Source organism: Protomyctophum bolini, assembly GCF_963924005.1.
Source record: "Protomyctophum bolini genome assembly, chromosome: 22".
Classification (NCBI taxonomy): domain Eukaryota; kingdom Metazoa; phylum Chordata; class Actinopteri; order Myctophiformes; family Myctophidae; genus Protomyctophum; species Protomyctophum bolini.
In genome coordinates this window covers 13,107,714-13,124,605 of record NC_137883.1, presented here as the reverse complement: position 1 = coordinate 13,124,605, position 16,892 = coordinate 13,107,714, and the positions used below count along the sequence as shown (strand labels likewise).

Sequence of the window (16,892 nt, the reverse complement as noted above, 5' to 3'; positions counted from 1 at the left end):
CAGATATACACATGTAAGGAAAACATGCAAGTGGTGCAACACCACACTACTAAAAACAGAACCCATTGCATGCTCATAGATAGGCAATTTAGTTTTACATTTTTGACAAATGTTGATAAATCATCTATTATGAGTGTCCCTGGCACAACATTGTATGAGACCAATGATTTAGTTGCTTCAGTTACAGTCGCTACAGACTCATAAAAACCCTTACTTTGATGAAAATGTTTTAAAAAGATGTTGAACTTTATTTCAAAATCTAATTCATATCAAATAATCATCAGGAGCACAGCATCCTGAAACAAAATAAACATAAGACATCAATCACACTTAAACTATACTGCAGTTCATGTGAATGTTACACCATTTGTGCACTCTCAAGTTACAAAATGGTTACATTATTACTTAAATTATTCCTGGTGGTGATTCTCTCATCACAATATAATATCATTATCTGTGATCATATTCCCATTTTGATTCTGAATCATGCAACAGTTCAGTTCAGTAAAACGTTTAAGCAAGGAGTTTATAAAAATGGACAGGAAGTCAACATGTTGCCCTCTGGTGGATGTTTTAAAAATACACATTACCCCATAGGCAGATTGATATAAAACTTTTCGCTCTGCAGGCAGTTGATAATACAGTAGATAAGTAACAGGGCTCAAATTCACATGAAACACAAATATAAACAAACACGAGCATCACAATAGATCACAGAGAAAGTGAAAATGAGCATAATTAACACAAGATAAAACAAATATATAAAACAAACTAAAATAAATCACACAAAAGCAGTTACATATTGACACACATTGGCTAGTGACACATAAGGTCCAAAGTTCCATTCTAATTACAGAAGTTACTACCAACTTCAATACAAACAAACAAAAAAAATCTTTAAGGTATATTGATTATGCCGATTTTATTGCAAGTCTGTTAAAGATATATTTTGGTATGTGATACATTTTAGATATAACTTTTTTGTTGCTTTGTCTGTTTTTTAATATGACCCTGTTTATATCCGGAATAGTTTGCATTATTGCAGTGTGGAATAGAGGGAATGCGCATGACTAAAAACTACTTTCTGGCCTTGACAGCCCATACATCCAAACAGATTGCATTGAACGACGCTAAAAACACTCGATTTTCCCCTCACTTTGTGCATGCGCATACCCTCAATAGTTGTCATTATTATCAATATGAATGAATATGCATTCGTTTTCATGAATAGAACATAATACGTTATTCCAGGAACGAATGAAAACCCGTATGGATGCAAGTCATCACTTCCTCTCTCTCTGTTATACAGGAGGAAGGCCTCCTCTGGGCCTCAGCACCGGTGGGCGGTCCACTGGTCCTCCCCTGGCCCTCGGCACAGGTGGGCGGTCCACTGGTCCTCCCCTGGCCCTCTGCACAGGTGGGCGGTCCACTGGTCCTCCCCTGGCCCTCGGCACAGGTGGGCGGTCCACTGGTCCTCTTCCAATGTTGGGATTGATCGACTCCAGCTCCACGTCTTCCTCTACCACAACCTTTTTCTTCTTCTTCTTCTTCTTCTTAATCTCCGGCTCAGGTTCTGGTTCAGGTTCTGGGGCAGAGAGGGAGCGCATGGATTTTAAGGCCCGATTTATATTCAGGCGTACATGCTGTCATCATGCACCGAAAATACCAGATCTACAAGCTGTACATGTGCCGCAGTGACATTCAACTACAGTATGTATGGCCAGACATATAAGTCATCATCAACATAAACATTGCATTTTCATCACGCTCACTAGGCTTTGATTAAAAAAGTGCCCGTGCATAAGAGGAAATAGCTTCAGGATTGTACAGATTGTGCATTACATTCACCCATCTTAAACAGCATGGATTATCTGGTTAATTGTGCACAGTATAATTTGCTAGATGACCTCATTGTGAATGAATGTCAATGTTGGGTACTGTAGAGAAAAAGGAAGTTATCCTGATCACCCTAAAGAACAACTCTTTTCCCAGGAAGGTATCATGCATCTCCGACCGCTACCTTGACACCATTTATGTCTTCTCTACGTATACTCTCCTATGCACCGGTCCTTACAAGCAGTGGTGGAAAGATATTAAGTACATTTAATTAAGTACAGTAAAATACAGTTACTTAAGTTAGTTAAGGTCAGTTAAGTAAAATTTCCCCCTCAAGCCTGGTAAGTTACCCCTCAAGGAACTTACCAGGCTCAGGCTCGGGCTCAGGCTCCGACTGAGGCTCGTCATCCTCGGGAGTCCAACGGGTGTCCCTGGGGAGGAGGGCATTTAGCTCCATCTGGCTCTGGTTGGTGCAGTTCACGTTGTTCCTCCTGTCCTTCTCCTCATCCCGAGCCTGCAAACACAAAAAGAGAGGTCAGGGTGCATAGATAAAGACAGTAGAGCCTGCAAACACAAAAAGAGAGGTCAGGGTGCATAGATAAAGACAGTAGAGCCTGCAAACACAAAAAGAGAGGTCAGGGTGCATAGATAAAGACACAGGGACAAGGAGCGGTAGGAATAAAAGGGGTGGGTCATGATTCATGAAGTATTTAAAGAGTAAGGTCCTTTCAGACAGGGAGCGAGTGACGCAGGCGTTGTCGCCTGGATCAGCGACACATCTGCTCCAGGTCTGCTCATGGGACACGTAGCGCGACAATTTCACGGGACTGTGTCGGTGAAAATACACTTGCGTAACTAATCACCCCTCAACTTTTCCACTATGAGTAGAGTTCTCTGCCTGTTCCACTCACCATTTGCATCTTCTTCTTCAGATCGGAATTGGCCTGCTGGTAAGCCTTGGAAGTTACGTTCAGATAATAAATGGCCAGTCTGTTAAGAGACAAGGTTATTGGAATCTGTTATTTCTGTGAAAGCTATTGGGAATCAGTTTCTGTGAAAGCTATTGGATTGCAGGATTTGGAATCAGTTCCTGAGAAAGCTATTGGAATCAGCATTACTTCAGGTAAAAGGCTAATCAGATTCACTTTCAGTCACTCAAAGCCATGCACTGAATCAGAATCAGCTATCTGTCAAATGCATTGGAAAGGAATCAGAGGCAAAAGTCGGGAATTCAAAATGTACTTGAGTGAAAGTAAGTATTGGCATCAAAATGTACTTAAAGTGTACATCGCAAAACACATTGTGAGATTGTAGACAGGCTATTTTCAAATGGACGAAATGTGAAGTGGTTACTGGATGGTTTGTAATAATAATCAAAACTAGTAACTAAAGTTTTCTGACATGTACCTAGTGTAGGTGTAGTGTAGTAGTAAAATGATTGCAAATTGAAAATAATCATGTAAAGTAGAAATACCTCAAAATTATTTTAAGTACTTAAGTAACTGTACTTAGTTACTTGCCATCACAGGAGCTAACTGTATGTGTGAGGCAGTATGCCAGGCCTATACTCACACCATGAGCAGCACAGCAGGTATGATGAGGCCAGGGTTGGCTGCATAGCTCATCAGTGTTCCTATGAAGGACGGCAGGTCCAGTTCAATAGTCTCCATGACCACATGAAACATCCTCTCCTTCCCACTGTGGACAGGTCATTCATGGAAACCATTTAAGGCACAATTCCAATCGCTGCCCTCAAGCCCTGCACCCTCACTGACATCAGCTGTAAGTGCTTGAGGGTGAGAGGCTGCAAGGGCTCCACATCGAAATGAAAGGACGAATGGCACAGTACTTGATGAGTCCGTTATTCATGACACTTTGCATCACGTTTAAAACTACTGCCCTTATACAGTCAGTGCTTTAAACATATAGAGAGGTAACACCGAAAAGCCGGGGCTGAGCCCTCACTGACTTACAGATTTCAAATGGGACAGCCCTCAAGCCCTCGCAGACTTCACATGAAGGCGCAACTAAGTCAGTGAGTCAGTATGGGAGCCGATTGGAATTGGGCCTAAAACACAGTACAATAGTCAACCACTTAAAAAGCATGTTAGTGGTGTATGCATGTGGCAGACAGAGTCTAATCTTATAATAACTAATCATTTTAGTAATTGTGTCCTCAAAGTTTGAGGACGGAATTGGCACTGAAATTGGCTAGAAAGTGTATAATTCTGCGCTGTGATTGCATCTGAGCATCGCATAACGGGTGTGCCACAGGGGATACCCGTTATATATAAGTGGCAGATAGAGGGGGGATGGAGACAGAAGGGGGAGAGAGAAGGGGAGAGTGGGAGAGGGGAGCCGAGAGAGAGGGGGGGCTCTGAAGTGCCGCGTTGTGAGCTTGTAGATCGGCTATTTTCACTAGTTTGCATCCCAGGCCACTGTTTAAAGCTCTAACCTGAACGGTCCACAATCAAACGAAGGAGGCAGGGTCATGATGGTGTAGACGACGGGAAGGAGGCTGAGGAACAAGATGAGGAGCAGCAGGCCCATGTAGAAGTTGTTGGACTTGGAGGCCTTGAAGACTCTCTCGTGGGGAACATTGGTGTCCATCAAGGCCCAGCACTGGTAGTACATGGAGGTGAGGAGGCGGAGCACGTTGATGCCCACCAGCCCTGGGGCATAGAACGCACCCATCCTGTAACAGCAACACACGTACGCACGCACGCACAAACACACAAACACACAAACACACAGGCAAGCAGATTGTGACTTCATTAACTAAAATATGGATGCTAGCGTTCAAGTGGTTAATTCTACAACTTTCATCCAGTATAAAGTCCTCCTTTTTCTGGAGAAAATATTGATAAAGTTATTGTTTATTATGTTTTATTTTTTTTAAAGAACCATATTCACAAATCTTAAGCTGGTGCCTGCTTTTGATGCCCATATTTGAGGTCAGAGGAGATATCTATTGGGTCGCAGAATTGTGTGTACGGCATTCGAATGGCAATGCCGGGTAGTTTCCCCCCTCAGGAACCCACACCCTGTTTGGGGAGCCAGACAGCATGTTCTATTAAAGATGTTCATTAAAAAATGTTTATTGAAATACTTGACAATGTGTGGTCCGTGGAATGCATACGCTAATAAAAAAGAACGTAATACTTCCTAAAGTTAATATGAGCTTCAAAGCAATATTTAAAATGTTTTTTATTAGCACGTGCATTCCATAATTCCATAGGGCTGAACCACACATGAACATATGGCATCATCAACTTGTGACAGGAGCAGTCCCTATTGAGTGAAAGAAATAAAATATTTAAGGTGTCTTTTTAGTATTAGAGGGCAAGTATAATGTTTTAAGACATATTTGTCTCATTAGCCATGGATCCTTTTAAAATATGGTGGTCCTGGAACCCTAGGCTAGGCTGCAATGCCAGCCTGCAGCGTATCGTGGGTTTGAATCGTAAAGTGCTTTGTATACTGTAAAGGTGCTATATGTGTCCATCTAATGGACATTTGCTCAAAACCTAACATACACATGCCCTATCTCACTCTTCACTGTAGAAGATGCTGTAGAGTCTACAACATCTTCTTGGGTATATAGAGAAAAATGAAAAACTCATACCAGATCATTCCTTGATTGAAGATCAGCCCAAGAACATTGCCACTGATATCAAATTCACCATATGAAGGCTGTACAGTAGACAGAGACAATGGTTTTAAACACAGTAGAGTCACCAAACAATACGACTTTTAGACACCAAGACAAAACAGCACTCCTTCCACAAACAATATTATGACGAGTACTCAATCCCAGTAGTTGAGTTAAAATATAGAAAAGGTAAGTATGAAAATACTTCAAAAGTACAAATTACAAAGTTTATTTTCTTTTTGTTGTGAATGCATTGTGCATTGACATTTAGTAGCCTATTATAATTTCTCATAAATGTTTAAAAAAAAAAAGAAAATAGTGGAAAAGAATCAGATTTATTTAATGGTAGCCCCCTGGACATGATTCTAGTATGTCACATGATGTATAAGTACACCCCCTGGACTCACGTCCACATACATACAGTACATGTACTGTATGTCACAGGGACTATCCAATCCAGGGAGGCTTACCATTTTTGTATGACTCGGCCGGGGATGGAACCCTGAACAGTGACCTCCCAATCAACACACAAGGCCACTAAATGGATGAGCATGGAGCCCATATAGGCAGAGATGTATACCCTGCAAACACACGTACCCATCCAGCCTCCAGGTCCCAGCACCAGCAGTAGTTGAGGAAGCGTACAATGGCAGCCCTGGCAAAGTCACCTATGAGGATGGTGAGATAAGTGACCTGGATGTCTGACACAGTCAGCTTCACAAACTCCTGTAAATGAACAATACCAAAGGCAGGACAACAACATATACATAGACAGACGGACGGACAGACATACAGAGGGACAAACCGATTACACACTGACTGAATGACTGACTGACCAACCAAAGAGCAATGTTCTGTGAGCGAGTACGTTGGAATGGCTTATGATGACCGATACAGTATGTGAATCCAAAATATGTGTAAGTGTAAATTGTGAATCGATGTGTAATTCATGATTACAATGCCAACAGCAGTCTCCCAGCAGGGTCCTCTGATGACATCACCGGGGTCCATGGGGGGAGGCGTGGCCTCCGAGTCGTTGGAGTTGAGAGTGAAGTTGGCGTAGTATTCCTTCATGTTCCAGATGGAGGCGTTCTTTATGCTCCCCTCCTCTTCCAGCTAAAACACAACAGATTACCCTCATGCTGCGTTCATTTTAGAGATTATTGACACTTCAGTGACGCTTGTGGAACGTGGCTTCCTCTGACACGCTGGATGATGCCAACGACGAGGTAATTATAGTTAACTAAAACCAACGAAATAACGAAAACTAAAATTGAAAATATATTTGTGCCTGGGCCGGTTTAGCGGTCCGGGCACCTTGGCTGGTAATCCAGCATGACAGTGTGTCGCGGACTCGTGGGTTTGGTCCCGTTCCCGACGGATCGTGTGTCTTCTCCCCATCTCTCTCCCCGTTTCCTGTCTATCTATTGTGATCTATCAATAAAAGCACCAAAAATATAATTAAAAAAAAAGAGTATGGTGTTTGTTTAAATAAGTGGGGCGCCCGCCCCCCTCACTTCACATGAGTGGGATTTTTATACACATATGAATGTAGTAACTAAACAGGTGTTACCTGGGATTTGACCTCATCAAACAGGGCTAAGAGGAACGTGTACAGGTTTCCCAGGAAGAGGGCGAAGATGCGTCCCAGCTGCCACTTGAGGGCGATCCGAGGATGATATTCCTCCAGCTCAGCGATGGTCTCAAACAGAGGAGGACACACCTGGCCCAGCAGGGACATGACGATCTCCAACTGGACAGAAATATCAGTGAGGGGGAAAAAGTACCCACCACATTTCTCATTTAAGTAAAAGTATCAATACTGCAATGTAGAAATACTCAGTTTACAAGTAAATGGCCGGAATAAAAAATGTACTTGAGTAAAAGTACAAAAGTATTGGTATCATCATCATTATGTCCCGTTTCACAAGTTTTCATATGTACCGGTATGTAAATCTTTTGAAAATAGCAGATCTACAAGTTTGCGATGATGCGACGTATTGTGACCTTGTAGATCAGCTACCGGTATTTTCAAATGGTCGAAATGTATATAGGGCTGAAGTGGTTAATGTATGTTTTGTAACTAACTAAAGTTTTCAAATAAATGTGAATACATTTCACAGTAAATATTTGCCGCTGAGATGTAGTGGAGTAGAAGTAAAAGCATTATTTGGAAATACTCCAGTAACGTAACAAATACCTCAAGTATAGTATTTGAGTAAATGTACTTAGTTATTTTACCACTGCAAATACGTACAAAAGTTGCCAATCTATCAGCCTGTGTGTTCAAAGGCTAAATACACATGATCTGGACTGGGCCGTGGCTCAGCGGTCCAGCCACCTTGGCTGGTAATCCAGTCTGGCAGTGTGCCGTGGGTTCGACTCCTGATCGCGACGGCCTTTCTCCTGGCCTAGGAGTTTTCTGAAAAACTTCAAATATTTATATAGCAGCATCACATTTTTTATACTGTACCAGGGGCGTTACTAGCCGGACACGGACAACACGACTGCGTGGGGGTCCAGAGGCAAGGGGGTGCTGTCGGGGGCACTCACTGATCAACCTGCGTCGGGCCCACTGACATCTAGTTACGCGTCTGTACTGTACATACTGTACATACCCTGAAGGGGTAAAACACCAAAAGGGGTTCCCGCCCAGAATGGCTTAAGCTGTCCCTCATTTTGCTGGAGGGATGCCACTTTTAGAACCACTACAGTGGAATTTGCAATTCTTACTATTGCCTTTGTCTGTGTTTACCTCGTTCTTCTCGTACCAGCTGAGGTTGTCCCTTTTGGAGAAGTCCTGAGACCGTTTCACCACGAAGAAGATAAGGTAGCCGCTGCCGCCCAGGATGCACAGGATCATGAAGTTGGCCAGGACCCTCAGGAACCTCCTCAGGTGGATGTTCTCGTCCTTCTGGTTCTCCTGCTCGTCCACTATGGACTCCTGTGCTCAACACAACACGTACACACTAACATAAAGAGAGATTCTCGTCCACTATGGACTCCTGTGCTCAACACAACACGTACACACTAACATAAAGAGAGATTCTCCTCCACTATGGACTCCTGTGCTCAACATAGAGAGAGATCCTCGTCCTTGTCAACTCCAGCTGCGGTTCTCAACCTTTTCTGGATCAGGGCCAGTGGTGGAAAGTAACTAAGTACATTTACTTAAGTACTGTACTTAAATACGGTTTTGAGGTATTTGTACTTGACTTGAGTATTTCCAATACTTTTATTTCTACTCCACTACATCTGAGAGGCAAATATTGTACTTTAACTTTTTTTTTACTTTGTCTTTGCCACGGACACATTTGTCCACATATTGATGACCCCTGGTTTAAAGTGCCCTAAACAATAAACATTACCAGGCTCTAAGGTGCTCTAAACAAACATTAAAAGTCCATAGACTTGGCTGCCATATGACATAATTTCAAAAGCCAGATGTTGGAGGGCCTGGCGCCCCTCAAACATGGAATGGAAACCATATAGTGCCTTTACAGTGCCCATGTTTACCTTGAAGCTGGTGGTGATGGAGGCGAACTTGTTGTCAGCAGTCTCGGCGTTGCCAATCAGGTAATCCCAGCTGGTGAACATCTTCCATGAAAAGGTGAACTCTGAGTCATCTCCATCTCCTCCCCCGACGTCTGAATTGTTAGCCATTCTGAACACAGAGTTGTAGAAGTGCAGTTGATCAAACTAAATAATCAATAATCAATTTATTTCTTTTCAAAATCTTTTTTATTCAGGTTTTTTTGTAACAGAAGCCCAGGGGCAAGTATTAAACAGACATATAAAACCCACAATCCCAATAATCAATTTATTTCATCAATTATAAAGACGCCAAAGATGTAATTTAGATTATAGTTTTTTGTTTTTTATTTGATAAGCTTGCAGGTCGTCGAGGCTATAGGTCAAGTGCTACAGCAAGTGCTACAGCAAGTGCTACAGGCTTGACAACTTCTCGAGATGAGATGATGACTGACGACGTTGCCAACTCACGTGCGGATCACCATCATCAGGCTGTAGCCGAAGGAGCCGATCCCCACCAACAGGTAAGAGAGAGGCAGCCGGAACTTCAGCACGCCGATGGTCCTCAGGCTGTTGTAATATCCATAGAACAGGATGGAGTACTTGCAATATCCCTGAGATAAGAAGAGGTGGATGAATGGAGGTCAACTTGGGTTAGGTGCAGACAGAGGGTACATTTTCTTAACAACTCAAACCTTTTAATTTCAAGGACACCCATAACTGAGTGGTCTGCAACTCAGAGGCCCCTTTTCCACCGGTTGGTTCCCAATGGGAACCGGTTCAGTTCTTTTTGGTTCTTAGTCCATGAGCCAGAGCTCCAAAATTGGAACGTTAATTATGAATTGAGTGGGCAAAACCATACCTATATTAGATTAGTTATCACCATGACACTTCCCCAATTGACTAAAATTTGCTGCCAAAAACAACAATGGATTGTTTTAATACTTAAAGTTCTACTCAGTCATGTAGTTCATGTATGCAGTTGCAATAAACATATTCTAAAATTAAACAATACGGTTATGACTCAAAAACATAATGCCTGTAGGCGTTCATTTGGAACAGGAACACCCTGAAAGGAACCCCGGAAGGGTCCCCACTTTGAGAACCATAATCTTTTGAGAACCATAATCTTTGCATGACAAATAGTGAAAATAGCCATGAATGTACAAGACATCAGTGGTTCACTTTTTTTTATTTGATTAAACTGTTAAATTATATATATATATATATAACCAGAAGCAGGATTAAAACCTATCCTTAAAACGTAAGGACAAAAAAGAGGGGTTGGACTTGGATGGAACCGAAGCTTGGGTGCAGATCGAGTGACATTTTGGAGCGCTGAGCAGCTCACTTCATGTTTCACCTACGTACATCGAAGTCTTTGAGGGTATCGTAGTCCTGAGCAGTGGGCTGCTCCGCTGTGGGCACCGTCTTTCTGGGAATGGAGCCATACGGGAGGCCCATCATCACCTGGACATTAACACAGACTCGTTAATCTTAATTAAGTTTTACTAGTGGAAAAGAGATCCAGTAGAACAAGGTGTTATTTTATGTTTGGTGTCGCTCGGGTGTTGCTCTCTGAAAATAGCTGACCTACCAGCTCACAAAACGCTGCACGATCTTGTAGATCGGATATTTTCAGCATGCAACCAATTGTAATATGTGCCATTAGGCCCATTACGACACCATCGAGGCCCGCCAGAATACATCTTAGTCGACAAGATCAACCGTAGATTCAGTCAACTAAAACTGGACTAACAGTAAAACATTTCCCATTTCAGACAAAACTAAATTAACATTTTCTCAAGAGACTATGACTAAAACTAAATCAACATGTGCTGTCAAAATCAACACTGGTGCATATGTATTATTTCACCTCTGGGAGGACCACCAGTCCAAACATGAGGCCAAACAGGACCAGGTTCATGCCGTACATCCAGCGCAAGAAGATGAAATAAGATGCCACAGATGAGCCAAAGTGACCTACAGTGGTGGAAAATCAATACCGCAATTTAGAAATACTCCGTTAGAAGTAAAAGTCCGAAATGTACTTAAAATACTAAAAGTAAAAGTAGGCCTACTCATTATGCAGAATGTCTCATTTCAAATAGCCAATCTACAAGCTCACAATGTGTCACATCGCGACACATTGCTTGTAGATTGGCTAATTTCAAATGGCCGAAATGTATACAGGGCTGAAGTGGTTAATGTATGTTTTGTAAAAATAATCAAAATCTACAACTAAAGTTTTCAAATAAATGTAGTACTTTCCACAACTGGTGACCTGAGAGTGGCACCAGAGGTTAAATATAATGTACTGTACACATTTTGCTCAAGCAGGAAAAATCTGGTTGAACCAGGAAGTTAACTCACTTTCCACATCCTTTATCTTGCTTTCCCACGGTATACACGATGTAGCGAAATTGTCAAAATCCCTTTGGAACTTAATCCATTTCTGTCTCGACACAAGAAAAAAAAGAAAGAGGTTCTAAAATGAAGACAGCACAAATCAAAAAGCAATATGAGATGATATCTTGCAGTGTTTCTCATGGTCCTGACCTTCATCATCTTAATTTTGTAGGCAAACCACTTCTTGCCTTTGCCTTTGCCCAACGCTCCTTCAAACTTGTCCACAAACTCTTGGGATGCCCTGCAGGGAAGAGACAGGAGGACAGCTGCTGTTCACATGTGACTCTACCTACCATACAGGTTTGTTCAAATGTGTAATTCATTAAAACAAGTGCCAGATTGGACCTTTAGATTCTAAAAGGTACTATCCAGCACTTAAAGATGGAGGGGAGGCGGCGTTTTTTCCGACAGCATTTTAGCCGACGGGGCAACGGTCCGCTCCGCAGCGGGGGGACATTCGCCGCGATGCGAAAAAGCGATGGTCCGACATGCGCTGCTCCCGTGCTTGCGGTTAGGGTTAGGTTAGGATTGAGGTTTCGGATCAATATGCTGTCGGAAAAAAGACCTGCTCCCAAGATGGAGTGCCGTGATTAACTTTTTTTGTTTTGTATGTGTTATGTCTATGGAGTTAGCATTACTCTAAATAGACCCCCAGGTGTGGTTAGAATATTGAAATATGTCTTCCCTGTGTATTTTTGGTTTCTTCCTGAAAGCTTTGAGTCAAAAGGCCCAATCAAAATGACAGTGATATAGTGACATCACAATATCATCCCCTCCCCTAACTCCTCCCTCTTCATCATACAACAACAGCTGTGGGTGCGGCGTCAGTTCAGGTGGATTCACCACCCATCGCCATCTCCTTGTATAATCAGTACCCGATCGTGTTTTGGGGGGGATCACGGCATTCCGTCTATAATGAACAAAATGAACAAAAAGTAATTTTAGTTTTGTCAATGCAAGGATTCTAAAGTTTAGAACCACTCAATCCCTAGTTGACTGGAGTCCTGCCGGTCGATTTGGTCTCTCTACTAGGCCTACTCCTGGTTTCCCTCTACACTAAATATCTTTAAATAGTCAATCTACAAGCTTACAGCGTGAAATCTTTGCCCCCAGAATACTAGGGATGCATGTGGTTAACTTAAATCTAAGAGGTGAGAGTTGTACTTGAGGTAGTAGAGTCTCTTCCTCATCCTCCATGGTTTGGTCCTCATGACGTTAATCAGCAGCTTCTTTTCCTCCACCTCCTCCTTCAGCCGGGCTATCTCTCCGTCCGACATGGAGTCCTCCTCCTCCTCGTCTGAGCCTTTCTCATCACTGCAGCACAGAGAGAAGGGAAGAACTCAGAGATACAGCAACACACACACACACACACACACACACACACACACACACACACACACACACACACACACACACACACACACACACACACACACACACACACACACACACACACACACACAGTATAGAGCGTCCCCCTTTCATGGCCCGGAAGAGAATTTCCCATTCATTTTTCCATAGACGTTTCAGAAAGTATTTATTTAAAGACCTTTAAGCCTCGGACAAAGCCAACTCCAAAATCATGACAATAAACACAATTTTATGGGCCGAACAAATAAGAAAAACTCTTAGAAAGAAGAAAAAGGGAAATTCTCTTCCGGGCCATGAAAGGGGGCGGGACTACGACGCTCCATATAATTGAGACAAAGTATAAATATGGGTAAAGTATTTAATCAGACTAATTTATTTAGTCCAGTGGTTCTCAACCAGTGGTCCGGGGTGGTCCTTGAGTGTGTTCCAGTTGGTACCCAGCTAAATGGAGAGTTGGTAATGGAAATGGAAATGGACCCTTATAATTGCTTTCATTTTACACTGTCAAGAGTTAAATTATTGTTAAACATTTGCATTACTTCATTTTCAAGAAGTGTAGACTAGCCGAGAGGCTAAATCTCATCAAATGGTGGTCTGTGACTCAAATCCAGAATAAATACTGGGCCTTGATATGAAAAGGGTTGAAAACCACTGATTTGGATGGTTATGTAAAGCACAGGTTCCCAAAGTGGGGTACGGGATCCCATAGTTGTACAGTTCCTTGAGGTGGTTACAGGGGGTCCCCAGCAAAATGAGGAACAATTTAGCTATTCTAAAATAGCATACATCTATTATCTACAACCTGGAACATTAGATTTTTTTTCTTTTTCCTCGTTGGGAAGAGGGCCTGAATACACCTAGATCTGCCATTTAAAAATATTTTGCCAAATGTTATGGAGGGTCAACGCTTGCAAGTCTTTTCAAATGATGGACCTCAGCCAAAAAGCATTCTACATGTGTGGGTCCTCCTAAACATAGAAAAGGATTAAGAAACATACCCGTCTCCTTTCTTCTTCTTCTTGTCGTCGTCCTTGCCCTTCTTCCCCTTCCCCTTCTTGTCCTCCTTCCCCTTCTTCCCGCCTTTCTTCTTCCCCTTGCCTCCTTTCTGGTCCTCCCCCTCCCCCTCGCCCTCCTCCGCCTCCTCCTCCCCTTTCGCTCCCTTGCCTCCTTTCTTCCCTCTCCTCGCCGCCGCTCCTCCGCGCCTCCTCCCGCCCTTCGCGGGAGGACCTTCGTCTTCGCTGTCGCCCTCATCGCCGTCTTTTTTTTTCTTCCTCCTGTTGGCAGCTCCTCCTCGGCGGCCCCTGGCGGGAGCCTCGTCTCCGGCGTCCTCGTCCTCGTCTCCGGCGTCCTCGTCCCCGCTGCCTTGCTTTTTGCTGCCCCGGCCTTTTCTCGCCGATGCTGCCTTCTTGTTCCTCTTCTTCTGAGCGGCACTGCCGTCTGTGTGCACACACACACACACACACACACACACACACACACAGACGCACACAAATTTATGCACATATACATATACACATATTTAGTAGTATAAACAACAATCAACATGTCTGTATACACGACCAAATGTGTCCCAGGGTCCAAGACACTTATTTACTATGACACTATGGCACATAAGGAGTCCAACAAGTATACTAGTGGTTGTTATGGTCATTCAGGGTTAGCTCTTTATTGTGATTCTGGTAATATTATTTATTGTCATTTTGTATGTCCACTGCAAGCCAGCATGGCGATGACCCCTGGGCCTGTAAACACCCCAATGTATTCAGAAAGTTGGTTGGTGTCGGTTGGTTGGTGTCCACATTTCTTCATCAACCACAATGATTTTCAGTATAGGTTCTGTAATGGATATTTTAGAATGCCAAATAGATTGCCAACTATATGTATTATTCTGTATTTGTCAATCTCATTCAATGCCATCGTCATCTATCTTTCACAGTATCAATGTACTAATTCTAACTCAACTTCAGCTGTCAATCTTAATGCTGACCTGACTCCTCCACACTCTGTCAGCTAATGTGTACTTGCGTAACTATTCGTGTGTTGCCCTTTCTCTTTAGAGTATATCCTTATATGACCATTTAGAATAGCATTTCTGTTGGAGGTATTGAGGAGGCTTGTGCCCGGAAGGGCTGCCGGAACAGACCAGGAGGTCTGTATGCTGTAAGGGCTGATTCATACTCCGAAGAGGACTTTAGGACGGTACCCGTCCCCCTCCCCCCGAACCTCAAATGACGTCACATTGTAGGCTCTACAGAGACAAATGACGTCACATTGTAGGCTCTACAGAGCCAAATGACGTCACATTGTAGGCTCCACACAGCCGAACAGACTTTTATTCGGCTCTAAAATAGGAGTATGAATTGCGCCTTACTCTGCTGAATCGTCTTAATAAATTCTCAACAATTCCCCCTGAATGGACATTAATATTTTCCATTACTGGCAAAACGTGGCCACTCATATCCCCTTACCGTCACTACCGTCGCCATCCACGTCCCCGTCTATCTCGATCCCAACTGAGAGAGATCAGTGAAACAAAACAACACACACATCAGCGATTTAACATGAGCATCTCAAGTTCCGACCCTTCAGAAAATCAACTCAATGCTGTTTAAGATCAGGAAAAGAATAACCCACTTGAATAACCCACTTGTTAATCTTAATTTATGCTTTGGTAAAAAAAAAAAAAAGTGTTCCTCAGCAAAAAGAAAATTCCAACATTAAATATTTAATTGACACTTTTCTATACCTAAACATGAATCACTCTGCACAATATTACACTCACCATCCTCCATTTTTTCTAGGTCGCTATTCCGAGGCATAATGGAAATGAAATGTCAAGCCTTAATTGGGCTGTGCTTTCTGTCGAAGCAGCTCCTCGCCACGTTTGTTCAGCTCTACCAGCAGGTACCCAACTCAGGTATCTATTAACCATCCCGTCACTATGACAACATACCGCACTTGACCTGCCCTCCTCCACACAGACAGGTGTGAGTTTTGGACTGTGCCAAAAGGAATTGGCGCGGTTCCATGCCAAGCATTAAACATTATTTAGTCAGTCTCTCCCTTCCAGCGACATGCAACGTTCTATTGTAGATCAAAACATGCAGAGGCCATGTAATATGAGAAAAGATCTTGTCGTGACCAAAAGACGGTTCATTAATGACCACAACGATAGACAAAGAGGGGTCTGTGTAATCACAATGATATACGCCGTGGGTTCTTGGTTTTTCCTAATAGCCCAAAACGCCAAGACACCATGTCATTTAAAACAGACACTCTCACTCGTCTAGGTTATGCGAGACCTCATAAGCCACCCAAAGTAAAAGAGGATACACACTAAAGTTTTAATGAAGGCTTGGGTTTCCTTTTCCAAGAACCATCACGGTGAACGGCAAATGTGTTATCCTTATCTCGTGCAATGTTTTGATAACTCAAATTAAAATACTTTAGACACAGAAAAAGTGACAATTACAATACAAAAGGAAGCAGAAAGCACTTCAGGTGTTGCTGTGTTAGGGAACGAACGGTAGGCGGGCAGCCACCTCGGAGCCCATTTAAATAATGGAGCACAGATCATCTTCCACAGTGAGAATTATTCCATTACACGGTCATCAACTCAACACAATGTGATGAATTTATCACACCCTTTGGGACTCATGTTGGCATGACTGTCTCTTGGGGTCTGCGGCACGCACCCATTAAGTCTGTGATGAAAACAACACATTGCAGATACATTGTGCTATGTTGTATTATTGCACCGCGTGTCCTACCAATTCACTCATACACAAAAGATAGAAATGGAATGTATAGTACTACAGCATAGGCTATTTTCCCATATACCCCACTTGGAATTGTGGGAATGTCAGAACAGGTCAGCTTCATATATGGAGATCTAAGGGTGGCAGCGGGGGCAGTGGCTTGAGTGTACAGGGTTTGATGAGGGCCCAGGTAGGACCGGGCCTAATTTTCAGGCCTGTTGAGAACTCTAGTTTTTGCCAGCTGCCGGGCGAGGCTGCAACAAATAACTTTGGGGCTAGAGTTTAAATGGACAGGAATCAGTCAAAAGGGAGACATCGAAGAGGAAGGATGGATG

At 43.0% G+C, this 16,892-nt stretch overlaps 1 protein-coding gene across 1 annotated transcript; it reads right to left on the bottom strand.

Moving 5' to 3' along the window:
* Positions 1-1,301: 1,301 nt before the first annotated feature.
* Positions 1,302-15,591, bottom strand: LOC308309629 (transmembrane channel-like protein 2-A; the record flags this gene model as incomplete). Its single annotated transcript, XM_080755539.1, has 20 exons — positions 1,302-1,585; positions 2,203-2,350; positions 2,748-2,826; positions 3,409-3,534; positions 4,292-4,531; positions 5,462-5,529; positions 6,086-6,214; positions 6,446-6,604; positions 7,062-7,241; positions 8,244-8,432; positions 9,005-9,152; positions 9,491-9,633; positions 10,391-10,489; positions 10,896-11,002; positions 11,393-11,474; positions 11,579-11,669; positions 12,593-12,742; positions 13,798-14,236; positions 15,268-15,312; positions 15,582-15,591. The coding sequence occupies 20 exons, from the start codon at positions 15,589-15,591 to the stop codon at positions 1,302-1,304; spliced, it is 2,916 nt and encodes a 971-aa protein (XP_080611665.1).
* Positions 15,592-16,892: the final 1,301 nt, after the last annotated feature.